Here is a 26,529-nt window from a genome sequence, read left to right on the forward strand (position 1 = left end):
TAGTTGTGGCACATGGGCTTAGCTGCTCCGTGGCATGTGGGGTCTTCCCGGACTAGGGCTCGAACCCGTGTCCCCTGCATCGGCAGACGGATTCTTTACCACTGCGCCACCAGGGAAGCCCCCACAATGTACGGGTCTTTACTGGACATGCTGCCGCCCTGGGGGCTGTCCCCAGCACTGGATGCTGGGACTGTGGTTTCCCAGGCCTGCTTATTGGAGAGCGGGGACACCTGCCTGGGCTGGCCAGCTCCTCGCAGGCCCACGCGTCTTGAATGGCCTCTCGTATCTGGTCCTCGGGGGAGGAGCAGGAGAGGTGACCCTGGGTGACCTGAGGAGGGGTCCCTGCAGGACGCTGCTGGCCTGGGGAGGCTGGGGGCGGGGACGGGCCGAGGGATGGGCTGAACAGAGGAATCAGGGCCAGTCTTTGGGCCATGTGTGGGCAGCCGCAGGCAGACCCCCCCGGAGGGGCCCAGGAGAGACCCCGCCGTGGGCCCAGGATGGCTGAGGCCCCCGTGGCAGCATCCCTGAGCCCCGGGCAGACGAGGCCGCCCTCTGCGCTCACAGCCTGAGGCCTCAGTCCTGGACGCGCTCTCCGCTTTGCTCCTCGGACTTGCTCTGCTCACGTGAGGGTGTTTTGTGCTTTTGAAAAAATGAAAATAAAAGACCACATTGTTCAGGAATCCAAACCAGAAGGGCCACACGGAACACAGCGCAGGGCGGGGCTGGAGGCGGGGCTGGAGGCGGACCGGAGGGAGGTCCGGAGGCGGGCGGGTCTCCCCGCAGCAGGAGGGCAGAACCTTCTGGAAGTTTAGGGTGCTGGGTCCTCTCGGAAGGGGTGGCCAGCCCCTCGCCCCCCCACCTCCGCCCGTGCTTGTAGGGGGAGTGATCCTGAGCCAGAGAGACCTGTCTGATGAGGCCGGCGCCCGGGTGCCCGTGGGGAGGCCAAGGCAGGTGTTTGAGGGAGCGGCTTAGACATTTGCGGCTTTGGGACGTCATTCCGAGAACGTGCAAACCTTGGCTAACAAGTTAGCAAGTCCTAACCCCCGTCCCCGAGTAATGCAGACCCCAGGGGGTGGCCAGCAAACCCTGGCCTGGCAGGACTTTCTTGCAGCCTCCCTGGCGTCCAGGAACCCAGAGACAGTTGTGTGCACGGGAGTGAGTGGACGCATGTGGGCACAGATCCAAGATGTGTGCACACGTGTGTGTACACAGACATGCACATGCACGCACACAGAGACGTGATCACACGCCCATCAGAGAGACACAAACACACACCTATAGACGCACGTGCACCCGTGCACCTGGCGAGCCCTGGGGTGAATTAACGGGTGAAGGTGTTCGCTGGCTTGGGCCACGAGCCGCTGTGTGTGTCGTGGGTGGAGGAGGGGGGGGCCTTCCAGGAAGGCGGCGTGGGAGGAGTGCGGGCGCGAGGGGAGAAGGGGCATCGGCAATCCACCCAAAGCTTTGCTAGGGGTCACCTGGCACCTACAAGGCATCTACAGGAGTTGTGGCCAGTTCATTCCCAAGAAAGAGAAAGCCCCCTTGTTATTGCCAGTGCCACCCGCATGTCTCCTCTGGGTCTAGAATTCTCTTCTATAATTTAAATTACCCTTGTTGTGTTGGATAGTATCCAGGAGCCTTCAGACAGAAATCCGATGTCCTCCAGGGGAGTTTTCAGCCACCAGAGACAGTTCTGCAGGCATGGGGAGGGCTGGGTGGGAGGAGGAACCCACCCACGCAGGAGAACTTGCCTTAAGTCAGGGACGCAGCATGAAATGTGAGTACGGGTGGACACCAGGTTAACAAAGCACAGAAGCTACCACACCATCGAGGGGTGGGGCGTCGTCACCAAGGCAGGACCCAAGGCAAGAACAGCGAGCCCTGTCTGGGAGCCGCAGGACAGCAAGCACAGGGGATGGGGTCTTGAGGGATGTGTAAGAGTTTGCCGGATGGAGACCCCAGCAGCAGTTGCGCTGTCCTTGGCCTTTGGTCCTGGACCTGGTGAATTCCCAGCTCACCAGGAATTCCTGGGTCCCGGTCATTCCTGAACTGGGTGCTGGGGGCCCAGGGCTCCTTGCATGGGCAGGACTTGCCACGGGTCCTCAGAGGACGGCACTCTGGGCAGCTGGGGGCTTTTCCCCTTCTGGGCACCTGTATGTGGTCAGGGGGTCCTCCGGGGGCCGCTCTGGGAGCTTAGATCAATGCATGCGTCTTCCCGGATGCATCTCAGCCTTCCCCAGAGGCCATCCCACCTGGGTGCCGAGCTGCTGCCTGCTTCTGAGGTTTGAGCCCAGCTGGCTGGTGGCAGGCAGTGGCGAGCCCACGCATGGGTCTATGGACATCGAGGCCACTTCCTGGTGGGGCAGTGCCCTCAGGGTCCTCCAGGGCCAGGTAGATGCTCAGACTCCTGGAACCCCCGTGGCCAAACTTGGCTGGAGGGCCCGGGACAGAGCTCAGCTCCTTCGGGGGAGGGCCAGTCCTCAGGGCAGAGGGACCTTTAGCCTCAGGCCCCACGGGAGGTGGCTTCTTGGCCAGGGTCCCACGAGGGGCCTGCCCCGCACGGAGTCACTGTATGCAGGGAGCCCCCGCGATGGCTTCCAAGGGGCTGGCCTCTCAGGCGCCACTGTCCCCACCGACACCAGTGCCCAGGTTACCAGGGGATGACTAGAGAGTGACCCAAGGTCATAGGAGCCCAGGAAGGCTTTAGATGTTGCTGAGCAGCCCGTGGTCAGCTGGACAGCCCTTTGCCGGCTGTTCTCCTAAGTGAAACCCGAAGGGAGACCACAGACCCTTGAGGGTGACGAAGGGGCCCACGGGGTCCCAGGATGCTCTGGGCTCCACGGGGACCCACCCGTCTGCACATGCTGCCTGGGGGTGTGTGATTAGGGGCTGGTTTGTTTCCTGAGCTGCCCGTGAAGTAACTGAGGACATGGCCTCCGTGCTCCTTGTCAGGAGCGGCTGGGAACCCTGGGCAGGGCACACAGGGTGGGGGAGTGGGGGGTCCACTTCAGCCCCGAGGCGATGGGGCGAGTGCCCTTGAGACCTGGGCCTCTGCTCTCTAATCTGGCCTGAGGAGCCGCAGGGAAGCTGGCCAAGTCCCCGCCAGGAAGGAGGCTGGGACCTGGGAACCTGGGCCCCGGGGCTGCTCCGGGTGGAGGGCTGGGAGGGCCAGAGGAGGCTGTGCTCCCTAGTTCTGACTGGGCAGCGCCGAGGCACCACGAAACGTCTCAGATTGCACGGAAATGCCTCTGTGATACCCTGAGCGGTGGGCAGAGGGGGGAAAGGCCAGGTCACCGCTGGGGGCTGGTGAGGGCATGTTGGCCTGGACGCGCCCGCCTGTGCACCCCTCAGCGTCTCGTCCGCTCCCTCTCCCTCAAGGGCATGAGGATGAATGGGTGGGGGCATGACCAGGGACCGAGGGACCACTCTGTACACGGTGGGGGGCACATCTGCAGGGGCCACCTTACCTGGGGGGCCTGGGTCGTTCCTCAGCACAGCGTTTGTGGCGATTCTGAGGAGGGCTGAGGGCGCTCTGGGCCCGGCCTTGGAGAGCAACGTGCTTCAGAAAGAAGTCACCTGACCCAGTGGGCTTTCAGATGGGTTCCCTCGAAACCCATTTTCCCCTCCGCCTCCATCCCCATGAGTGATGGGAGATGATCCAGCCTCCACAAAGAGCACAGACGCCATAGGGACCAGTGCTGACAGGACCCTGCGCACGGATGGACCAGAGCCCCGTGTGTCCCTGAGGGACTGGGCCTGGGCAGGGGTCCTGTTGCAGCCGCAGCCTGCTGGGGGAGCCTGGTCTACACCTCAGGCTTTCTGAATGCTGCAGTGTCCGTGTGAGTGTGCATGTGAGTGTGTGCACATGTGGGGCTACGCACGTGTGTGTGTGTGCATGTGCACATGTGTGCACACGTGCATGCGAGCCTGTGCACGTGTGGGCACGTGTGGGCACATGTGTGCAGGGAGCCTCACGGACCAGCACCTCGGCAGGTTGCTTCCTGATGGGAGCCAAGTCCTGGGCAGAGCTGTGCTGACGTTTTCCAGAGAAGGTGGACGTGTGACGTTCTAGGAGTGCCGGGGAGTGACCGCAGCCTCCAGAAGGTGGGCCTCCAGAAGGTGGGCAGGAAGGGTGTGGTCTGGAGCGGGGAGGGCGGGGGCTGCCCACTGGATGGTGGTGTGTCGCTCAGTGCAGTGGGGTCACAGCTACCATCCCCCTTTGCCCCGCGGTTCCGCGTTCCTGGCTCTCCCGGGAAGCGTGAGTTGAGCGAGTGAATGAAGGGCTGGGGGCTGGCGAGTGGCCCCCAGGGAGTCACTGAGGGCCCGGGGCCGTCGGGGGACAAGGGCGGCCCCACCCTGATGGGCTCAGGGGCTCTGCCTCAAAAGGGCCCAGGGTCCCTCTCCGGGACGTGCTTGGAGGAGGGGAAGGGCCTTTGGAATATCTGCCCTGAGATTTTCCAGAGACTTTTAGGCATAAAATCACATTAGCGGCAGTGACTAGCAAGAGACTGTTCTCTAGGCGTTTCTAAGAATTCCGGGTTGGATGGTGGGACCAAGATTTGGCTTACAGGGTGCCCCCCGCCTTTCGAGAGGGGACCCGCTGTTCAGCTGTCCTGAAACGTGGGTTCTGATCCCAAGCAGCCCAGCTCTGCCCTTTGGCCCGTGCTCGTCGACGGCATCCTCGGCATCCTGAGCTGGGGTCCCTGCCACACCCTGGAGAGGACGGGCTTCCAAGGGGACTCAGACAGAAGGGGTGGCTGGCATGCAGGGCACGCGTGGGGTCTAACGTGGAACGTGTGGTGAGACCCGTGCATGTGTGAGGGTGCATGTGATGATGTGAGCCTGCGGGAGGGAACACATGTGTTAACACAAGCGAGTGTCAGGCGTGTGCAGGCGTGTGTGTGTGTGTGTAGAGACCGCCTGGATTCCACTCGGGACCCCCCTCTCCTGGGCCGTGACCCAGAGCCTCTGGTCTCCGGGCCGAGGTTTCCTTACCACGCAGTGTGCCTGCCACAGCGAAGGCGTGAGCTGGGTCCCTGCAGGCGCCAGGTGGGGAGGGAGCAGCTATCGTCCAGGTCAGACACCCGCACAGGCTGCGAGTCCCAGGCAAGGCTGCTCCCGGTGCCCGGGCCTTCTCCCCAAAGCCCGAAGCAGGTGCTGGCAGGACTTCAGGCCATGGGGCAGCATCCGATAGTGTTTTGGACAGAGGGATTGTGTCGTCTGAAGTTTTATGAAGGGAAGGAGTCGGGGCTCGGTGGGAAAAGTCCAGCTGCAGGCCGGCCAGGCTAACCCGGCCTCCGGAGCGGTCCGCAGAGTGGGACACCCCCGGAAGGGGCGCCCAGTGATGTCTGGAGGAGGCTGGCGCCCGGGGGCTGCGTGAAGGGCTTATCCCCCAGTCACCCACCCTGCACACGGGCTGAGCTCTGAGGTGTGGGAGTGGCAGGGGGGACCTCTGTCTGTCTGTGTACCGTTGGTCTCACCGAGTCCCTAATCTTCCTCTGCCTTTTGTCGCTTCCCAACTGCTGTGCTCGGTCCCTTTGGAGCAATTCTCAGGAGTTCATCAGCAACTCCCCCAGGCCTCAGCTAAGCGCTGATGAGAACTCGGACACTGTCAGGGTCAGCCGGGGAGCGTGGTACCAGCCCGTGAGACAGAGGGCTGGTGCGTCTGAGCAGGTTTTAAGAGCGAAAGCTGGGGGGAGGGCGGCCGGGCGTCTGTTGGGGGACAGAGCTGGGCAGGCTGCGAAACAGGTGACTTGAGCAGGCCCCAGGGGACTGGACGCTGTCATCTCAGGGCAGCAGCTGCAACAGAAGGATGGACTCACAGCGAATCCAGTGGTTTCTAAGCTCCAGCTTTGCCCCAGAGCCGTGGCTTGAGGCCAGGCTTCCAGGCTGTTCTCAGTCAGAGAAGCTCCAAGTGCAGAGCATCGTGGGCACGGGGGGGCCAGGGGCTGTACCCCAGTGTCCTGAGGCTCCCAACCACGCGCAGGACGGACGCCCCGAGGACCTGAGCCTGGCGCTTTCTCTTGGGTCTGGGCTCTGCAGGCTGCAGGGCGAGGAGGAGGGTCCTTCCCAAAGCTCCAGAGCACCCAGGAGCACCCCCGCCCTGGAGGGGACCGCGGGGTGCTGGCCCGGAGCCCATGCGTGCCCACGCTCCAGAGCAGGGACTCGCGGCAGTCTGGGAGGGCCCGGGGAGGGAGCTGGGAAGTCCTCCGACAGGGCCGCCCCTTGGCCTCTGGTGGAGGGAGCGTCTGTGGCTGCTTCTAGGTGTGAGGAGTTTTCCAGGGGGCCTGTCACCTTGGGTAGAGGCGCGCGTCCGTCTGTTTCCCTCCTTGAGAGCAGGGAGGCGGGAGGGGGAGGGGAGCTGGCCGCGGGCCCGGGGGCGGGGGCGGGGGCGGGGGCGGGCCCGCCTCGGGACAGCAGAGGCCGCCCGCTGCTCCGTGGTGCGCACAGCCTGATGGCTCCGGAGCCCCGCGGCCACTGCGGCCACTGCGGCCTGCTGCTGCTGCTCGTCTGCTGCTTCACGCCCGCCCGGGCCGACCTGATGTCCTGGCTGTGGCCCGCTGGCACTGCCGGGTCCACGGTCACACTGGCCTCTAAGCCCCCGGGCAGCTCACCTGTGCGACCCACAGAGGACACCTCACCTGTGCGGCCCACAGAGGACACCACCACGCACGTGGCCCCCCAGGATGACCCCACCCAGCAGTGGAAAGCCCTTGCCAGCCCCGAGCCGCCTCTGGAGAGGCCGGAGGTGGGCCAGGGCCAGGCCACCGCTGTCCCCTCGGCGGCCTCCACTGTGAGCCCAGACACAAAGGAGGAGAACATTGCCGGCGTCGGAGCCAAGATCCTCAACGTGGCTCTGGGCATCCGGAGCTTCGTCCAGCTGTGGGACGACACCACCCCCACCAAGAGCTCCACCACGGCAGGGACGCCAGGCCCCGAGAACCCCACGGACCCCCTCACCACCCCTGGACCCTCCAGCGGCCCCCAGGATGACGGGACCACTCTCTGGCTGAGCACTGGGGCCCCGAGCTCTCCGGACACCCAGAGGACCGAGGCCGGCACCCTGCCAGCGCCCACCCAGCCGCCGCCCTCCCTGGACAGGCCCCGGGCCCTGCTCGGGGAGCCTGCGGTACCACCGCCATCCTCAGGTAGAGCTTCTGTGTCCTCCTCGCGGGCCGGGGCCCCTCCCCAGGGAAGCCAGCCGCCCCCAGGGTGGCCCCAGGAGCTGGACAGCGAGGGACTCTTGCCCGCGGCAGCCCGTCCCGGCCAGCAGCACCAACGCTCTGATGACCGCACGCGCACGCCTCCTCCGCTTGCCCTGGTGACGGGCTCCCCGGGAGCGCACGCTGCCCCCTGGGCTCTCTCCTCTCACCCCTCCAAGCTGTCTCACGCCGCACTTTTGGCTCTAAGTGGGGACAGGGGTGCTTGGGTTCCCCACGTGGCTAATCCTGCGGGGCCTGGTCTCGCTGACAACTCCTCACTGCTGGGGGCTGCCGGCCGCTGCCTGCCCCTGCTGCCCTCCCTGGCGCTCTGCGGCCACCTGGGCATCGGGCGCTTCTGGCTGCCCAACCACCTCCAGCACGCGAGCGGCGAGGAGGTACAGGCCGCGGTCCGGGCCTGGGGGGCGCTGCTCCAGACCCACTGTCACCGCTTCCTGGCCTGGTTCTTCTGCCTGCTGCTGGCCCCCCCCTGTGGCCCCGGTGCCCTGCCCGGCCCGCCGCCCTGCCGCCAGTTCTGCGAGGCCCTGGAGGACGCGTGCTGGAGCCGCCTGGACGGCCGCGGGCTGCCGTTCCCCTGTGCCTCGCTCCCGGCCCGCGAGGACGGGCGCTGCGTGTTCATTGGGCCGCCTGCAGGTAACGGCCGGCCCGCCGCCCGCCTTCCCGTCGGTCCAGCTGGGCGAGCGCCCTCGGGAGGCTGGACAGCGTGCGCTGCTTCCTTTAGGGGGCAGGCTGAGGCCTGGGGAGGCCGAGAGGCGTGCTTGAGACCAGAGGTTCTGTGCGTGACGGCAGGTCCCCCACGCCCTGAGTTCGCCTGCCACACGCCTGTTGCAGAGGGGGAACCAAGGCACAGGACGGCGACAGGAGTTCCCACCGAATTCTGCCCGCTGCTCCCAGCCACTGTGCCCAGCCTGCACGGTCGAGGGGGCGGAAGGGACGGGGGAGCTTGCTGCTCTTAAGGTCGAGAGGTCTTGACCATCTAGCGGCCAGTGAGTCTGTGGGGCTCACGGGGGCCCCCCAGCTGGTCCGTGAGCTCCAGAGCCTCTCCACCCCGGGGCAGCAAAAGGGCCACTCCCTCCTGGGGGCCACATCCCCCCACATGGACTCGCCCCATCACCACGTGGCTGGTAGGGGAGAGGGACGGGCCGCCGCAGCCTCCTAGGGCCCACCAGCTGCCTCTGCATCCTTGGTGTGGCTGGGCCCCTGAGCGGAGCCTGCTGCCCGTTTGCACCTGCGGGCCCATCCGTGCCCTGCTGTGTGTGTACTGGTAACCCCCACCCCGACTGTGGTGCCATGGGGAGCAGCCTTGACCCACGCCTTGGTCTCTGAAGTCATTGGGCTTCGGAGCTGGGCCAGTGGGGGTTAGCCACCGGCACTGGACCCCGAGAGGGGGCGTCACTCTGCTGGGCCCCTGAGGGGTGTGCACGGGTGATGCCCTGGCCAGGCCTGGGATGCAGCAAGGAGGTGGCTGCTGGTGCCCAGGCTGCGACAGGGCAGGAACCAGTGCCCATGACGGGTGGTGCCCACCCCCAGGAAGAAGCAAAGCAAGGGCTGGGAAGGAGAGGGAGGCGGGACCATGGCCTCTGCAGACAGACGGATGGGGACTGAGCCCTGCGTGTGAGCAGGATGGCCAGGAGGGTGTCCGAGGAACAGCCCGGGCAGGGTCCTCTCTGGGAGGGCCTGGCGCATGAGGAGCCCATGGGCCCTGTGGCTGTCCCTGAGGGCCGGGCCGAGGGTGGGGGCAGGGGCCTGCCCGGGCTGTTGGCACGGAGGGCATCGATCTCACGCCGAGGGCGGGGTCTTCAGTGAGCTGCGTGCTCCCTCACCCTCCACGCCGTCAGTGCCCGGTACACCCGACGCTGGGCCAGCCCGGGCCCCTCCAGCCTCTGTGCCGCGTCCCCCAGCCAGCCTTGCCCTGTCCCCAACCACGTGCGTGGGGCAGGGGCAGCACCGCAGGGAGGTGTCCTGCCAGGAGGGTCCCCGGGGCCACGCAAAGGCCCGCCTCCACAGGGCAGGGGCGGGGAGCGGGGACGGGCCAGGCCTGCCCGCTCAGAGCCCTGGGCACACACATCCTGCTGCTGGGCCCAGGTCCCGTTTGGGTTGGGGGTTCAGCAACGGTGGGTCCGGGGCCGAGGGCCGGTGCAGCATGGGCCTCGTGCCGACAGGGCCCAGGGAGGGCTGCACAGGGTGTGGAATTTCCTTGATCGCAGCTGGCCCGGTCTGGGGAGCGGCCTCAAGGGGACTTCTCACTGGGCGTGGGCCGCGGCCTGAGGCCGTGTTCAAAGCAGGAGCCTGCGGGATTCTTCTGTCGGCTGCTCGGACGTCCACCACACCAGGGACCCTGCTGGCTGTGGCCTGGCCGGGGGTGTCCCACGGGGCCAGGGCTGGAGTGCCCTTCCCCTCCTCTGCCCCCTGCCAGTCCCTTGGGCCAGCCCTGTGTGCAGTGGGGGAGGGGCAGGCGGAGGGGGGAGGCCTGACCGGGGAGGGCGGCCCTGGGATGAAACTGGCTCTGGCCAAGTGAGGTCCTGGGGCTGCTTGTGCCGGCCGTGGGGCGGGGTGGGCGAGGCCCGAGCCGCGGGCGCTGCCTCCTTCCCAGGCCCCAGCAGAGCTGCCCGCAGGGGCCCCGCACCCCCGCGGTACCACCACTTGCGTCCCTGCTCTCAAGTGTGTCCTGCAGGGCGGTGGCGGACCCCAGGACAGACGGGCACCCTCACCTCACAGTGGCCGGTGGGGCGTGGATGGGTGCACAGCAGCCTGAGGCCGCGGCCCTGTCCAGCCCATCACAGCGCCTCCCCCTGGACCTGCTTCCTCCCTGGCGCCAGCTGGCGGCTGGGGGGATGCGCAGCCAGCGGTGTGGGGCTCGGGGAGGTGGTTGGGAGGGACCCCCATGCGGGGCCCCCAGCACCGTGTGGCCAGGAGGGGAGGGGAGGGCGGCTGCCGCCACCAAGGCCCCGCCAGCTCCGTCGGTGTCTGCGGTCAGGCTGGGCCCCTGAGCCGTGCCCGCCCCCTGCCTGGCAGACCGGGCCGGTCCATGGTGGGCCGTGTGTGTCCCGGCCCCCTCCCCTCCCTATGGTGTCGTGGGCAGAGCGCTCTGTTCGGGAGGGGCTCTTGTCCCTCAGGCCCCAGAGATTGGGGAGTGAGGCCTCCACACGGGCGGGTGGGGCACCGTCCGTCCCAGGTCCTCCCGGGTCCCTGCTGGGTGGGCCAGCGGGGGGGGCTGACCCCTGGGAGCGAGGACGGAGCTGGGGTCGGGGAGGGGGCGCCTGCGGTGTCGGGGGAGGCCCCGCTGAAAGGGGCAGGTTCTGCAGGTGAGCGGCCTCAGTCCCGAGGAGGGAGAGTGCAGAGTGGCCATTGCTCAGAGCGGGCCTTCCTCCTGCCACCGTGCACGTGCTGGCCCAGGACCGCCTGCACCTGCCTCTCTCGCCCCTGAGGGCCCCCCCTGCTCTCACTGTGTCCTCCGCTGCTTCTCCCTGTGTTAGATCTTCATCCCAGAGCTAGTCGTGAAGACACTCATCAAGGTCCGGGCCTCACGAGGGAGGGCCGGACACAGCTCCCTGTGCGGGGCGTCTCTGGATTTGCACACATGTGGTATGTGCGTGTCCTGTGGCCACCGAGACAAATGACCACAAACTCAGGGGCTCAAGTCAACACAAGTCTGTCACCTTTGGGGTCAGGAGTCTGAAATCAGTCTCTCTGGGCCAGAAGCAAGGTGTCTGCAGCGCTGCGCTCCTTCTGGGGCTCCAGATTCGGCTTCTGTCTTCTCTAGCTTCTGGAGGCAGCTCATGTTCTTTGTCTCACGGCCCCCCTCCACCTTCAAAGCCAGTGGTGCCGCCTGCCCTTCTCAGGCTGCGTCTCTCTGGCTCTCTGTCCTGGTGGGGAGAGGTTCTCTGCTCAGCTTGTGGTTAGATTGGATGGTCTCATCCCAAGTGCCGTCACTGTAATCACACCTGCAAAGTCCCCTTTGCCAAGTTCAGCGACAACTCACAGGTTCCAGGCGTTGTGGGACACACATCTTTGGGGCCCATTATTCTGCTGCCATAGCGTGTGCGTGCACGTGTCTGCACCCACACGTACTTGTGAGTCCTGCTTTGTGGACGTGGGATCACGTTCTGTGCACCTGAAAGTCTCCTCTTCCTGCACAGGGTCTGGGAAGCCTCCCTGTGTCGCTGGAGGGCCAGTGGCCCCGCTCAGCCTCCACGAGTTCTTTGTTCCTCAGTTGTTCACGTCGGTGTTAATGACTGGCGGCCCGAGAGCCCCTGTGCAGCTTTGGGTGCTGGGTAACACGCCCCACTTGGAATGCATAGCCTTCTTCAAAGACTCCTCGGATGCCCTTGGGCACTTTCCCTCCTAGGTCATCAGAAACATCCCCCGAGGCTGTGATTGGTCACGGTGGACGTGTGCGCAGATCTGAACGCTGTAAACATGTCGGCACATCCACAGGGACTTGGGTCACCTCTCCATTTGTTTAGGATGCTTCCCAGTCCTGCATGTTTCTGAGATGTTTGTTCTCTGTGGGTTTTCTCTGTGATGCTGAGATGAGGTTCCCCAGCCCCACAGCTGTGTGGACTTGGTGACCACTGCCATGTGTGCAGAAGGGACAGGATGGACGTTCTTTGGACACGTGATCAGGTTGTCTCACTGAGGAGGTTATGTCCCATCTCAATGGGAAAGTAGGGCAGGAGAGAGACCCAGGGTCTGCATCGTGAATGAGGACTTTCTCCCCTTTTTGCCATGCGTCCTGGGTGCACGGGGTGGTACCGGGCTCATCACATCTCGGTGGATTGTCAGAATTACCATCCCCTTTGTCCCACTTAATGCCTTTCATCTTGAATTCTGTTTTATCTGATAACAGGGTTGCAATATTTACTTACTTTTGTTATCATTTGCCTAATTTTTTTAACAGACTTTTTTTTAGCGCAGTTTTAGGCTCGTAGCAAACTTGAGGGGAAGGTCCAGAGAGTTCCCCACTGTCAACACCCCCACCAGTGGTACATTTGTTGTTATTGATGAACCTGCCCTGGCACATCGCAATCACCCGGAGTCCAGAGTTCAGGGTTCACTCTTAGCGTTATATGTTCCGTCGTGCGTTTGACAAATGTAAATGACATGTAGCCACCATTACAGTATCGCAAAGGGTGTTTTCACTGCCCCACAAACCTTCTGCACCCCACCTGTTCGTCCCTCCTCCCCGAGTCCTGGCGGCCACTGATCTTTTTACTCTCTCCATAGTTGTGCCTTTTCCAGAATGTCATGTGGTTGGAATCATACAGCCTGTAGCCTTTTCAGATTGGCTTCTTTCACTTAGAAATATGCATTCAAGTTTCTTGCATGTCTTTTCTTGACTTGATAGCTCATTTCTCTTTAGCTCTGAATACTATTCCATTGTCTGGATGGGCCACAGTTTATTTGTTCACCTGCTGAAGGACATCTTGGTTGCTTCCAGATTTTGTCAATTATGAATAAAGTTCCTAGAAACTTCCATGTGCTGGTTTTTGTGTGGACATAAGTTTTTGACTCCCAGGAGCATGATTGCTGGTTCCTATAGTGAGAGTATGTTTAGTTTTGTAAGAAACCACCAAACTGTCTTCCAAACTGGCTGCACCATTCTGCATTCCCACCAGCAGTGAATGAGAGTTCCTGTTGTTCCACATCCTCTCCAGCATTTGGTGTTGTCTATATTCCAGATTTTGGCCATTCTGATAGGTGTATAGTGATATCTCATTGTTTTTTTATTTTACATATATATATATATATATATATATATATATACACACACACATATATATTCTTTTGGCCGAGCCACACGGCTTGTGGGATCTTAGTTCCCCAACCAGGGATTGAACCTGTGCCCTCGGCAGTGAAAGCACCGAATCCTAACCACTGGACCGTCAGGGAATTCCCTCGTTGTTTTAATTTGCATTTTCCTGATGACAGCTGATTTGGAGCATCTTTTCAAGTCCTTAACTGCCATCTGTATATCTTCTTTGGTGAGGCGTCTGTTCAGATCTTTTGTCCATTTTTTAATCAGGCTGTTCATTTTCTCATTGTTGAGTTTCAAGTGTTCTTTATATATTTTGAATAACAGTCCTTTATCTGATGCGTGTTTTGCAATTTTTTCTCCCAGTCTGTGGCTTGTCTTCTCATTGTTGTAACTGTGTCTTTTGGAGCACAGAAGTCCAGCTTGTCAGTTCTTTCATGAATTGTACCTTTGTATCTAAAAGGTCATTGCCAAACCCAAGGTCATCAAGAGTTTCTCCCATGTTATCTTCTAGGAGTTCTGCATTTTACCTTTAGGTCTGTGATCCATTGTGAGTTAATTTTTGTGAAGGGTGTAAGGTCTGTGTCTAGATTCTTTTTTTTTCTAGCACCATTTGTTGAAAAGACTATCTTTTCCCCATTGTATTGCCTTTGATTTTTTTAATTAAAGATGAGTTGACTGTATTTATGTGGGTCTATTTCTGGGCTTTCTGTTTGGTTCCATTGATCTGTTTGTCTCTCTTGCACCAATACCACAGTGTCTTGATTCCCATAGCTTATAGTAAGTCTTAAAGTCAGATACTGTCAGTCCTCCAGTTTTGTTCTTCTCCTTCAGTAGTGTGTTGGTCTTTTCCCTCTCTGTATAAACTTCAGAACTGACTTGTTTATAGCCCCAAAATAACTTGCTGGGATTTTTATTAGGATTGCACTGAATCTATAGATCACATTGGGAAGAACTGATATCTTGACATCATTGAGTCTTCCTATCCATGAACATGGAATATCTCTGCATTCATTTAGTTCTTCTTTGATTTCTTTTGTCAGAGTTTTGTAGCTTTTCTCATGTAGATCTTGTATACATATATGTCATACTTATACCTGGTATAAATATAAATATTTCATCTTGGGGTGCTAATGTAAATGGTACTGTGTTTTTAATTTCAAATTCCACTTGTTCATTGCTGGTATATAGAAAACGGTTGACTGTTGGACATTCATCTTATACCCTACAGACTTGCCATTATCACTAGTTCCAGGAGTATTTTTTGGGTAATTATTTTGGGTTTTCTACATTTTGATTTTCATGTCATCTGCAGATTGATAGTTTTATTTCTTCCTTTCCAATCTGTGTGCTACTATTTCCTTTGCTGGTTTTATGGCATTAGCTATGATGGTGAAAAGCATGGTGAGAGGGGGCATCCTTGCCTTGTACCTGGTTTTAGTGGGGAAGCTTCAAGTATACCATGAAGTATGAAGTCCACGGTAGGTTTTTAGTAGATAGTCTTTATCAACTTGAGGAAGTTCACCTTTATGCCTAGTTTATTAAGAGTTTTTTATCATAATGTGCATTGGATTTTATAAAATGCTTTTTCTGCATCTAATGATAGGACCATGTGATTTTTCTTAATTCTGTTGATGTGTGACGGATTCCATTAATTGATCTTCAAATGTTGAACCAACCTTAAGTACCTGGGCTAAATCCCACTTGATCCTGGCTGGCCTGTTTGCTGAAAGGGAAACTATCTTCAACTAGCAAGTCCCCAATTCCTTGATCTGAAGCAAGTGTGGCAGACCAGAGGGCCCTGGCTTATGTAGGTGCCACCCACTGTGTTCCCAGGAATGCGTACCTCTGAGCTCCCAGAGCTTGGCTTGGGCAGTTGCTCTCTGGAGAGGTGCTGGTTCCCTTCCCGAGACAGCTGGGCCAGCGCCTCTGGCCGCACCTCCAGCACAGCAGCTGCCAGATCTGCAGGGAGGTGTGGCCACTTCCCCCGCACAAGACGCCTGTAATTGGAGAGTGGAGCAGTGATCTTAGGGCTGTGGCATTCGGAGGCCTACTCCCGATGGGAACCATGGAGAATTTCATGGAGAGGGAATGGGAGAACTTTGGAAAGGAACTGCTCATGCATCTCTGGGGTCCCTGGGCTGTCCCTATAACACGCTATTGTCTTCCAGCCCAGGACGTCAACGGCTGCTGTATCTTGTGTTCTCAATTAATCTGGAAAAGTTCTAGCTGCCTGGGAGGAAGGGCGCTGCTGGGGCACATCCATGTTTAACTTTGGGGGCAGCTGAGTTGGGACACTGGGGCCACTGGTACTCAGGCTGGTGAGGGTCCTCTTTCCTAATCTTAGAGCATCTCCCCGAGTGGACACTTGGGCCCTGGGCACTTCTGATACAAAGGGACCATATAGCAGCCACCATCTGGGTGGACAGCAGTGTCTGTCTCTGAGCAGGAAGTGACTGCTGGCCTCCCAGAGCCCAGGGTATTGGGGAAGGTCCCCTGCCCCTGTGAGGGGGACCATTTACCCTGGGCAGGCGCTGAGGCAGGCCACTGTTCCGTGGATGCTGCTGTCTGCACTGCCCTGGCTGTTCCCCACTTCTCATTTGCATAGGGGTCTTATCTGCAAGGGGCAGGGTGAGGCTGAGGGGGAGCCCACATTGTGGGAAGTCGGAGCCACGCAGAGATGCCGCTATCTGGGAGGGACCAGCCTGGCGGGTACCCAAAGCCCTGGTCTTTGTGTGGGCACCTCTTGTCTCTTCTCATATTTTGTTCTCAGGGTGCTCTTTGAAAGGCACGGCTTGTCCTAGGAAGTTGGGGTCCAGCTTTTCTTCCCTCTGCTTTGTCCCAGGAAGTCCCGGGTCGGCCTGACCCTGCGCTCGGGGGCCAGACTCCAGGCCCCCACCACACACTGACGCACGGACGCAGCCACGCTGTCCCCTGCACACATAGTCGCGTGTACACTGGCGGGCTCATCCGCGCCTTGGTCAGGACAGCCACACGTCAGCAGCCGCTCCTAGGAGAGCATCTCCCCGTGGACCTCATTTTGGAGGGAGACCGCGCCCAGATTACGGGGGTTCTTGAGAGAAAAGGCCTTGGGGGGGCCCTTGGCCAGACCACAGCCCCCAAGTCCCCACTCTGCCCGGCAGTGTGGGCGTTCAGGGAAGCCACTGGTGAACCGGCCTCTCCTCGCAATGGTGTTTCCCCCTCCTGGGGTGGCCAGTGACCACGTCCCCTGTACAGATAGGGGACAGGTAGGCCCTGCCGCCCCCAGCCCTGGACACCCCCGGTCCCAGCGATCATCAGTCCAGGCCACTAGTGGCCCCTACACGCCCGGCAAGCAGTACTGTCCATGCTGTACCCACGGCTTGGGCGGGTCCAGGCACCATGGCTGTGTCCCAACCTGGGCCCATGCTGCCGAGGGTGCTCCGTTTGGTGGGGGGTCGCTGACCACACGAGGAGGAGGGACAAAAGCGCACGGGGTAACTGAGAGGATGGGTGGAGCGGTGTGGGGCCGAGAGTGTGAACGGGCGGTGAGGGAGGAGGCCAGGGTCGTCCATCAGGCAGCCCTGTCCAGGTCGGGCGGTTGTGTGTGGCGCCTGGTGTGGACACTGGGCAGTGAGGAGCCCCGTGAAGCAGCCACCAGCTGGTAAGACCCCCAGTAACCTGGGAGGCGGGGGTGGAGTTTGCGGTACCAAGTGTGAACAGACATGGAGACCACAGCTAAGAAGGGCCCCCCAAGAAACGCGGCCCCTTTTATGGCCTCCCTTCCTAGGAGTGTAATTCGTTTCCGGGATGTTCCTAGTGTAGACGCAGCTCAGGGCACCCCCTGTGTGCGTCTCTCTCTTTTTTGTAACGTTGCGATGTCTTGAAGTTACACCAGTGTCCCGGGTGGGTGAGGGTACCTTGACCAGTGTCTGGTGCGTTCCTCCTGGGCTTCCAGTGTGGGAACGGGGTGGGCTCGAGCCCTCGGCACCTGGCGGTGGCTCCTTGAGCTAACGGGGGATGGGGTCCCCAGAGGGCTGTGCCCCTGCCCCTCCCACCACGCTAATTTGGGAGGGTCTCTGCACCCCACTTGGAAGCAGCGAGCCTGTGGGGGTGGGCGTGGTGCTTGGACGGGCAGGTGGCTGTCGTGTCCCCGCTGGGGCGGGCGGGAGGGCAGCCGGGCCTCGGTTTCACTGGGGGTGTGCGGCCTCACTGCTGTCTTTCTCTCCACAGAGAGCCAGGTCCTGGAGGTGGGGCTCCAGCCGCTGCTCGGGGAGCCCCTGCCGCGGCAGGTGGCCCTGGTGCACGACCCCGACGTGGGGCCCGCCTACGAGTTCGGCGCGGACGTGGGTGGTGACGGCTGGGCGGCCCGGAGCCTCCTGCCCAGCACGTTCTTCCAACACTTCTCCCTGCTGGTGCGCGTGCGGCCGGCCTCGGCGCGCGCGGGCGTGCTCTTCGCGGTCACGGACGCGGCGCAGGCGGTGGTCTTGGTGGGCGTGAAGCTGGCGGCGGCGCGCGGGGCGTGGCAGCAGGTGCAGCTGCTCTACACCGAGCCCGGTGCCGCCCGCACACACACGGCCGCCAGCTTCACGCTGCCCGCGCTGGACGGTCGCTGGACGCGCCTGGCCCTCACTGTGGACGGCGCACATGCTACGCTCTTCGTGGACTGCAAGGAGGTCCAGCGCCTGCCCCTGGCGCACTCCCCACGCAGCCTGCAGCTGGAGCCCGATGCCCGCCTCTTCGTGGCCCAGGCCGGCCGAGCAGACCCTGACAAGTTCCAGGTAACCGCGATGGCTGCCAGCACCCGGGGCAGGGGGCGGGCTGGGGATGGGGACGATGGTTGCTCCCACCTGCTGCGGCAGAGGCTCCGGGGACAGGAGAACCCCGGGGGAGCAGGCCCTTGGTCCACCCAGCTCCCCCTGGGCTTTATTCCCCTGCTGCTCTGGGACCGCCTTCTTCACTGGATACCCACCTCTGCCGCTGTCAGGGGCCCCACCCCATGTGTGCATATGTGTGTCTGCATGTGGGTGTGGTGCCGCCCCCATCAGTGAGCAGGGGGCTTTGTCCAGGCCCAGCAGCAGACCACACACAGTGAAAATTAGATGGCAGTGGAGCGCTGAGTGTGGGTCAGGGGGTTCATGCCACGCACCAACATTCATCGTGCTGGTTATTATTTTTGCCAAACTGTGCAGTGGCCCCATGGCCGGTGAGCCCAGGGCAGGCCTCTGCTTCAGAGCAGCATGGGCAGAATTTCCCCAGCGGTGACCGGCGTGTGGCGGTCTCTACCATGTCCCCAGGGAAGTGCCTTCCCCCAGGCCTGGCCCTGGCCTTCACTTCGGGGGGGAGGTAGATCCCAGATCCTAGTGGGGTCTTTCTCCTGGGCCCTCGGCCCTCACAGTTCTTGGAACCTTTAGCTGGAGCCCGCCTCCTGGAAACAGTGCGTGGGCACCCATAGCAGGCGCTGATCCACAAGTCCCTGAATTCTAACACTGCAGCCACTCTGCAGCTGGCACGCCCCGCCCGGCGGTCCAGACAGGGGTCCCTGTGTGTGCTAATGGGGGATGTGTCCCCAGGGGACAGAAAGTTAATTATTGCCCAGACAAAGGCTGCTTGGTTAAAGTTGTTCTAAGTCCTGGTGACTCGGTTCTGAAAGCTGACCTTTCACCTTTGGCAGGAACTTTCACCCATGGGGTCTGGGAGCCAGCAGGACTTTGATACCAAACTGGGCCTCTTCGTGTTTTCATTTTGATCCTCAAACTTGTTTAACTGGAGAGAAGTTGGAGAGAGCCGTTCTATGTAGGGAGGGGCTGTGTGGACTGGCGAGGTGTTGTGAGATTTCCCACGCTTTTCTAGACGGAAATCTCCCCCATAAGTTCCATGTTTCTTTAACACTTTAAAAGAAAAGTTGCTCCTGTGTTGGTGGGGACAGGGGTTGCCTGTCTCACGGTGCTGACAGAGGTCACCACCTTCCTGCCTCGAGGATAGCTGGGGGGTCTCACCAGGCTGGTGTCACCTGTGCAAAACACACTTGCCAGGCAGATACACAGGCAAACGGTGTCTGGGTGTCTTAATTTGCATTTCTTAGTTGTGAGTGAAAACAAACTTTAATATTTCACGTGTTTACTGGCTATTTGTATTTCTTCTTGTGACTAGCCTGTTTATGTCCTTTGCATTTTTGTTTTAATGGCTTCAGTTGTTTCTTATTGGTTTATATGAACTCTTTATGTATGTAAGACACTGATTTGTTTCATATGCAGCAGATTTTATTTCCCAGTTTTTCATTTGCCTTTTCACCTAGTCATTCTTTTTAACCATTGGGATCTTTAAAGTGTTTATGTGTTTAAATCTGGCCTGGAATAGACACCCAGAAACATCCTTGAAGATTAGAGAGACAGGAGCAGCAGACAAGCAGAGGGGACTGGCCGGCTCTGTCTGGAGCCCTGCTTACCAGGGTTAGGGTGCTGCCCCTCCCCCTGCTGTAACGTGCCACTTCCAGCTGAGTCCAGTGTAGTGAGGCTCCTCTGTCCGCTTGGACTCCAGTTCCAGGAATCTCTCTCTGGGAGTCTGATCAGACTCCAGCCAAGTGAGAGGTGCAGCGTGTTTTCTGGGGGGAGGAGTAGACAAGATGGTTTAGGACAGGGTTTGTCAGCCTCTCTGAACTCAGACTCTTGGGGAAGCCTCACTCACATGTGTGACTGCGAAGACTTGGCCCAGATGAGCACAGAACTTCGGGTGCGGAATGAGCCAGGGTGTCCCCACCGATGGTCTCCGGAGCAGGGTGCTCAGCCCGGCCCCCCTCCTGACGATCCTTGCAGACCCTCTGTTGTTTTCTCCCGTCACAAAAATTATAATGTCCTTGGTCTTTCACGTTCATTCTTATTCTTGAGCTTATTTTGTAATAAATATTTCTTGGGAAATCCCTAATTCCACCCAGTAGTTGCAACATTCTGCTTAAAATGTTACTTCCAATTCTTTTTCTGTGGTTATTGACCTCATTCTTTTTTTTTTTTTTAACTATTTCAAACACTATGTAGTTGAATTTTCTTGACTTAATTTCTCTTTGTTGAAAGTGTTCCTGTTTTCTCATTCCTGTTGGCTTTTCTCTTTATGAAGCCACCTTCCTTGTTACCCAGGTTTCTGTTGAGGTTTAGTCATCTGTGTTGTCAGACCTCCTGGGACCCTCGTCCGAAACTGGTACTGGGCCCGGGCAAGACTGTGCTTGGGAGCAAGAGACATGGCCCAACTTCCAGGCTGTGCTCCAGCTGTGCACCTTGTGTTGAACATTCGCAGCTTTTGTTCTATGATGAGGGCACTGGAGGCTGTGAATTTTCCTCAGCAGGCAGCTTTGTTGGCCACGTTATATAAGGAATAAGTGATTGGTCCATTGAAGCCAAAAGGGTGCCCACCAGCCACGCTAGGTTTGGGTAGGCTTGGCCCCAAGGATGGAGCACAGCAGGCAGGGAAAGTGCTGGCATCCTCTGACACCCCTTAGTCCTCTCGCTGTGGCCCCCAAGTCCAGCCATACCAGACCTGCTGCCCCTGACTGAGGGACAGCTCAGGGCACCAGAGGTCACTGTCACCAGCTTCTCCCAATATTCCTCTGTCAGTCATCTGAACTGACCTGGACCCGTCGTGTAACTGGTCACAGTCCTGCAGCAGTCACGCAATTCCCTGACTTCATGAAATGGAGAAATGGGGAGAGAGTTGCTTGTAATAGAATTTGACGCAAATAGTTGAGGAGTTGGGGCTTGATATGGTCAGAAGCCACTCAGTTCAGGACATATGGGAAATGGGACAGTGGTGGTGTGGGCCAATCACAGAGACAGCCGGGGTAGGTGACAAGGGACCAGGCAACCTGGGGGTTAGCCAGCAGAGGAGGGAGGGGCCGGGGGTGAGGAGGGGTGAAAGCAGGCCCAGGAGGGCTGCTGCCCACCCACCCCCATCCAGGCTTGCTCAGCTCCACTGCCCTGGGCCGGGACACGGCCCTTCCAGATGGAGCAGACACCCCTGACACCCCTCAGGGGTGTGGGAGGCCCCCTGGAGAACCCTGGGGTGCCTGGAGTTGGGGTCCCAGGGAGATGGACCCAGCACCAGTGACTAGGGATGCGCTTTCATGGCGTGGGGCTCTGGTCGTCTGCACACAACCCTAAGCCCAGTGGCCCTAGTGAGGTAGCAACAGGACAGATTGCAAACGGTCTGGATTTCACAACCTCTGCTTGCAAGTCCGTCCAGTGCGTGCAGTGGGTCTCATGGCCTTTGTGCTGCTGGCGTCTTCCCAGCTGAGCGTGGTCTCGGCGTGTCCTGCTCCCCATTTCTCCTGGCGTCCGGCAGCCTGTTGCTGAGTGGCTGGCCTGATGCCGGCTGGTGTGGGGACCCTCGCCTCAGGGCACAGTGTCCGTGTGGGGACGGTCATGCCCAGATGCCCTCCGCCTGCCGGGAGCCTCGTGCCCTCCCCGCATCGCTGTCACACACGAAGTGCCCCCAGCGCCGTTCAGAGTGTGGCTTTCTAGAAATTGAACGTCTGGCCCCTCGTGCCGCCCCTGGCATGACTCTCTGTCGCCCGGAGACGCCCTGTCCCTCCTCCAGCAGGGCTGGGTGGGCCGAGAATTTCCATCCCCAACATGCTGCTGACCCGAGCCCAGTGACCAACCCCTGTGCATGCACACACGTGTGCCCTCCCGCACACAGACCCTCCACACGCCCCTCCCGGCAGCTCACTGCCCTCCCTGGTGGCTGGAGCATCTCAGGATTCCAGGGGGGCATAGACCATCCACTGCCCACGGCCGAACCCCCTTCAGACTGGAGCTCCAGCCCCAGGTGGTCTGCAGGCCGCCAGCCCCTCGCAGCCTCTCCTCCACCCGCAACCAGGTTCTGCCTGTAGGATCCACGTACCACACAGGGCCCAGGGACCCCGATGCCTACACAGTCCCGCGGTCAGTCAGGCCGTCCTCTGTCCCACCAGTGATCTCCAGCCCTGGACACAGCCTCAGCTCCCCAACGGCCGCCGTGAGAAGGGGCCAGCTCCACTCTGACTGTGGGCCTTGTGGGGATTCTGCAGGCTGGTTCAAGGCTCCAAAGAAGACCGTGGCTTTCTGCTTTCGGGGGGCCGGTGACGGGGGACCCAGGGGAGGCAAGGATGGAGCTGGATGTGAAGGGCAGAAGCAGCTGGACTCAGCTTTGGACACAGGTGTCTGCGCTGGTTCAGCTGAAACAACGGACTAACCTCAGACTGAGGGAGACGGCGCTCCACATGCCTGGTCACTTCCGGGAAGACGCTGCCACCTCCCTCCCGCCAGCCAGGGGACAGGCTCCTGGACGGCAGTGCTGACCGTGACCCCTGCCCCCCAGCCCTGTGGTCTGTCAGCTTCCCCTGGAGGCCCAGACATTACCAGGCGGGTGCTGGTCCTCGCCAGCCCATCCTGCAGAACCTTCTGGAACCGCTGGTCATCCTGGGTGTGAGAAGCGTGCAGCCTCCTGCCATGGTGTGAGGGTCGGAGCTGCAGGAGGGGCTCACCAGGCAGGATGGGCCTTGGCCATGAAGCCATGGGTGCTTCTGCCTTAGAGCTTCTGAAATGAGCTGTGGTCAGGTGGTGAAAACAGTGAACGTGGCCCGTGTTCCCACCAACGGACACTGTTCTCACCACCTTCGGAGATCGACCAGCGACAGGACGCCATTGTCGGCGACTTGGTGCCCCCGTCGGCTGGTGAGGCCGAGCAGGGCCCACCGCCCCTGAGGCCGGCCCTCGTGCTCACTTGAGAAAAGGGGGGTGTCACACGTGCGCTGCAGAGCTGAAACTCCCCGCCTGCACCTCCTCCCAACCTGTGTCTTTGGCCCCCTCCTCCCCTCGCAGGCCTGGCTGAGAGTTGTGTTGGGGACATGAGGACCTCATGTAACTGGGGGCTGTGGGGCTCTCCCTCAGCCCCCCACCTGGGCCAGCTGACCTCACTCGCCTCCCAGGATCAGGTGTGTGTGCCTGAACATGCACACACACCTGTGCACATACACACCCACGTGTGCACATACACACAAGCGTGTGGATGCAGGTGCACACTCACACGATGCACGTACCTGCATGACACACTTATACACTCATGTATACACGTGCACATCCATGTGCACGTGACACACGCGATGTGTACACACACACACACAGGGAGGTGGGGTGTCCCACCCCGTAGGCCTCACTACCAGTGGGAGTGGAGGTGCAAGGTTGAGTGTGGAGCCGGGCAGCACGGGCCCCCGGAGGCGCTGATCCTCGGGAGGGCGTCCGTGGGGCTTCCTGGAGGAGGTGGCCTGAGCTGGTCCCGGAGAGAGGAGTGGAGCCCTCAGGCGAGGGCGCATGGGGACACGCGGGGGGTGTTTGTCGGCTTGTGGTCACGTGTGGAGCAGGATGGCCATGAGACGGAGGATCAGTGATAAAGGGAGTGTGAAGGGCACTTAGGGGATAAACCGTAACCTGACTGGGTCGGCACACGGCCCGAGGACATCCCGCCCGCGCCTATTTTTATACAGCCCACGACTAGAAAGGCTTTTGCATGTTTAAGTGGTTGCAAAAAACAAAAGAAGAAGAATACTTTGTGAGGTGTGAATGTTTCCGTGTCCTGTACCATCTGGTGGGGGCAGCTGCGTCCAGCGTCCACCAACTGTCTGCGGTCAGCTTCCTGACACAGCCGCAGAGCAGCGGCAGCAAAGACCTGGAAATATGCACCATCTGGCCCTTGACTGAGAACGTTGGCCAGCTCCTGACCTAAACTGGTCTGTATTGAGAGCTGTGAAAATGTGCATCTTAGACTCGATGAAATGTGGTCTCTATTCAGGAGAAGATGCACTGATAAATCCCGTGGATTAAAATGAAAACAAAAGAAATACCAGGCAAGCATGTGTGAATACTCATAACTTCCAGGCAGGGACGCCTTCTAGAAAGGGCACCAAAGGCCCGGGCTCCAGCGGCCTCACGCACGTGTCTCTGAGATCTCGGCTGCGATTCAGAACCTGTGGTTGTGTCACCCTCTGGGGAACAGGAGACCTCATGGCAAAGGCCCCAGTGCAGCCAGGCTGAGGTCCTCGGCCGTCGTGCCATCCCAGCTGGTGGTGGCCCTGCCCCAGCGTCGGGCTTTCTGTAGGAGCGCGTGTCCTGGTCTTCTCCGTGCCTGCTGCCCCGACCTCCCCCCAGCCAGTGCCGTCTGCCTCGTGCCCCGAGGGGACACCACCTCCAAGGACACTGCACACTGCCGACCTGTTCTCTGCACTGGGACCCGAGAGATGTTTGTGCTGTGTCCTGGCACCTAGTGTGGGGCTGGGACCTTGGAGGGAGCGCGGAGCCCGCGAGAGGGTGATGAGCATTCATGCTGAAGAGGGAAGGAGGGAGGGAGTGAAGCCACCGGCTGTGGTGTCCCCCGCTGTGGTGTCCCCCGCTGTGGTGTCACCCCTGGAATTGGCCTCAGACGTGCCGGGCTCCGAGCTGGCTGCAACTTGAGTTGGGGTCTCCCTGCGCCCTGAGCCTCCTGCCTTGGGACCCCTGGTGACCTTCCCCTCTGTGTTCAGGGCCTGATCTCGGATCTGAGGCTGCGTGAGGACCCCCAGGTGAGCCCCCTGCATTGCCTGGATGAGGACGAGGAGGACGATGACGATAGGGTGAGTGGCCGCTGCCTGGGCTCAGGCAGGGGGCTCCCTCCCCTCCCCCACCTTGTGGGAGGAGGGACTCAAGGCCAGGAGTGGGGTGGCCTTGCCTGGAAACCCAAAGTAACAGGACCAGAGAGGTCTCTTTTGAAAGATGCTGCTTTGGGTCAATGTTACCTGGGATTATGTTTCTATCTACCTGTAACCTGAGAAAGAACCTCCCTTGCCTAGAACTTTCCACATAGAAACACTTACAGAACCTAAAGGTTAAAAATCACCCCTAGAATAGCCGGTTGGCGACAGAGTCACTAGTAGTCACCAGAGCAAAAAGTGTGTGTGTGTGCACGTGTGCAGTAGTGTGTGTGTGTGCGTGTGCGCACACTGTCCCGTGGGACCTAAGGCAGAAAGCACACCAGTTCTGGCGTGGGAAGGACAGACGGGCAGGAGACCTGTGTCCCCAGCGCAAGCCCAGGTCTCAGCCGTGTGCAGGGAGCAGGGCAGGCGAGAGGGGGCATGACCTTCACGCTGGGTCCGAGCCCCCGAGGGTCCCTGGGCGGGGCCTCCCCTCTCGGCTGTTTCCCAGGACAGCATCCCACAGGATGACCCATCGAGAGGAAGGAATGCGTTCTGTGCGGGTCTGTGTGTCCGGCCAGTCGCTGAGCTCGCTTCCTGCGGGCCTTTCGTTCTAAGTGGTCTGATGGACACGTGCCCTGTTGAGGACCACCCTGACCCCCACACCCAGTCCGCCCTCTCCTCCCGCCCCGAGCTCCCAGGGGGCTGGGGGCTTCGGTCACCGGCTTGTTTCCTGTCAACCCTGCAGGCATCAGGAGACTTGGGCAGCGGGCTTGCGGAGACCTGGGAGGAGTCGGTGAGTGCCGGGGCCCTCAGGGTGTGGTGTCGGGGACATGTGTGCACACGAGTGTGTGAATTCTAAGGGATCCCTGGGCGGACAAGACAAATTCCCGCTGGAGATGGGGGACCGGGGCTCTGGCTGAGCGGCTGACACGCCTTCCGGCTGAGCCTCCTCTGGGGGGGAATGTTCTCTCGAATCCGGTGTCTGGTCCAGACCTCGTGCGGTTGTCTGAGTGACCTTGGCATCTGTTGCGTCTCTCTCACCTTGTGGGGCCGTAAGGGACTAAGGGGCCAACCCTGCTCCGTAGCCCACACGGCCCAAAGCCACACACAGGGCTGGGGGTGTCTCGGGAGTGACAGGACCATCGCCTTCTCCTGTTTGGACAGATCACCTCCTCCTAGGGCTTGGGAATTGAGGGGCCGTGATGGGGCGGAGTGCTGAGCCGCCCTGGGGTGGGTGGTTGGCGGCCCCCCGCACGCCGGGGACGCCGGGGCTCCCTGCACTGGCCAGAGCAGCTCTCGGGAAGCCGCGCTGGCTCTGGCGCCCGGCCGCCCCCTGGAGGGTGTCAGAGGGTGGTGCCCACGCCGGCCCTGCCGGGGGTCATGTGGCCTGTCCACTCCTCAGCCATCTCCACCCAGGGGCCCTGGGCACAAACTACAGCGACGGCGGTGTCCCCGCTGTGCCGGTGCCAAGGAGTGAAGCGCTGCAGCCACGGGGCCTCTCTTAACAGACTGGAGGCGGGGGGGGGGCAGCCAGAGGTGGAAAGGGTCATCTGGCCTGCGGTGCGCTAACTAGGGAGCCGTCCCGCCAGCTCCTGCTTCAGAAAGTCTGGCCGAGGCCGCAGTGAGGGAGGCAGGAGGGGCCGTGCGGAAGCCTCTGTGCGGGGCCCAGCCTGGTCCAGGGCACCCTCGGCCTCTCAGCGCCCCCTGTGCGCTCTCTGTGCTCCTCAGTGCCTCTGCCCTCCCCTGCCCACAGGGTCTGGGGTGTCAGTGGCTAACCAGCTCCGGGTCCCTGGGGACCCTCCCCATATCGGAGGGTTGTGGCTGTAGTGGGGGAGGCCTGGTGTCCAGCGCTGGGTGCCGCTTGCCCACCGGGCAGTGGG

General features: G+C 60.6%; 1 protein-coding gene across 4 annotated transcripts in view; it reads left to right on the forward strand.

The window, feature by feature from the left end:
- The window catches only part of COL18A1 (collagen type XVIII alpha 1 chain), a 93,822-nt gene that overhangs the window by 39,263 nt on the left and 28,030 nt on the right, over positions 1–26,529 (forward strand). For 2 of the 4 annotated variants that reach the window (XM_082624965.1, XM_082624966.1), the window contains exons 1-4: positions 6,440–7,148; positions 17,188–17,735; positions 24,500–24,589; positions 25,395–25,442. In XM_082624965.1, the coding sequence (XP_082481091.1) occupies positions 6,455–7,148; positions 17,188–17,735; positions 24,500–24,589; positions 25,395–25,442 (1,380 nt within the window). In that variant the 5' untranslated portion in view covers positions 6,440–6,454. Of the gene's footprint in view, positions 1–6,439; positions 7,854–17,187; positions 17,736–24,499; positions 24,590–25,394; positions 25,443–26,529 lie in introns of those variants that run through there. The other 2 variants (XM_082624964.1, XM_082624967.1) reach the window with 2 other exon arrangements.

The sequence above is a fragment of the Mesoplodon mirus genome, assembly GCF_964341445.2.
Source record: "Mesoplodon mirus genome assembly, chromosome: 6".
NCBI lineage: Eukaryota > Metazoa > Chordata > Mammalia > Artiodactyla > Ziphiidae > Mesoplodon > Mesoplodon mirus.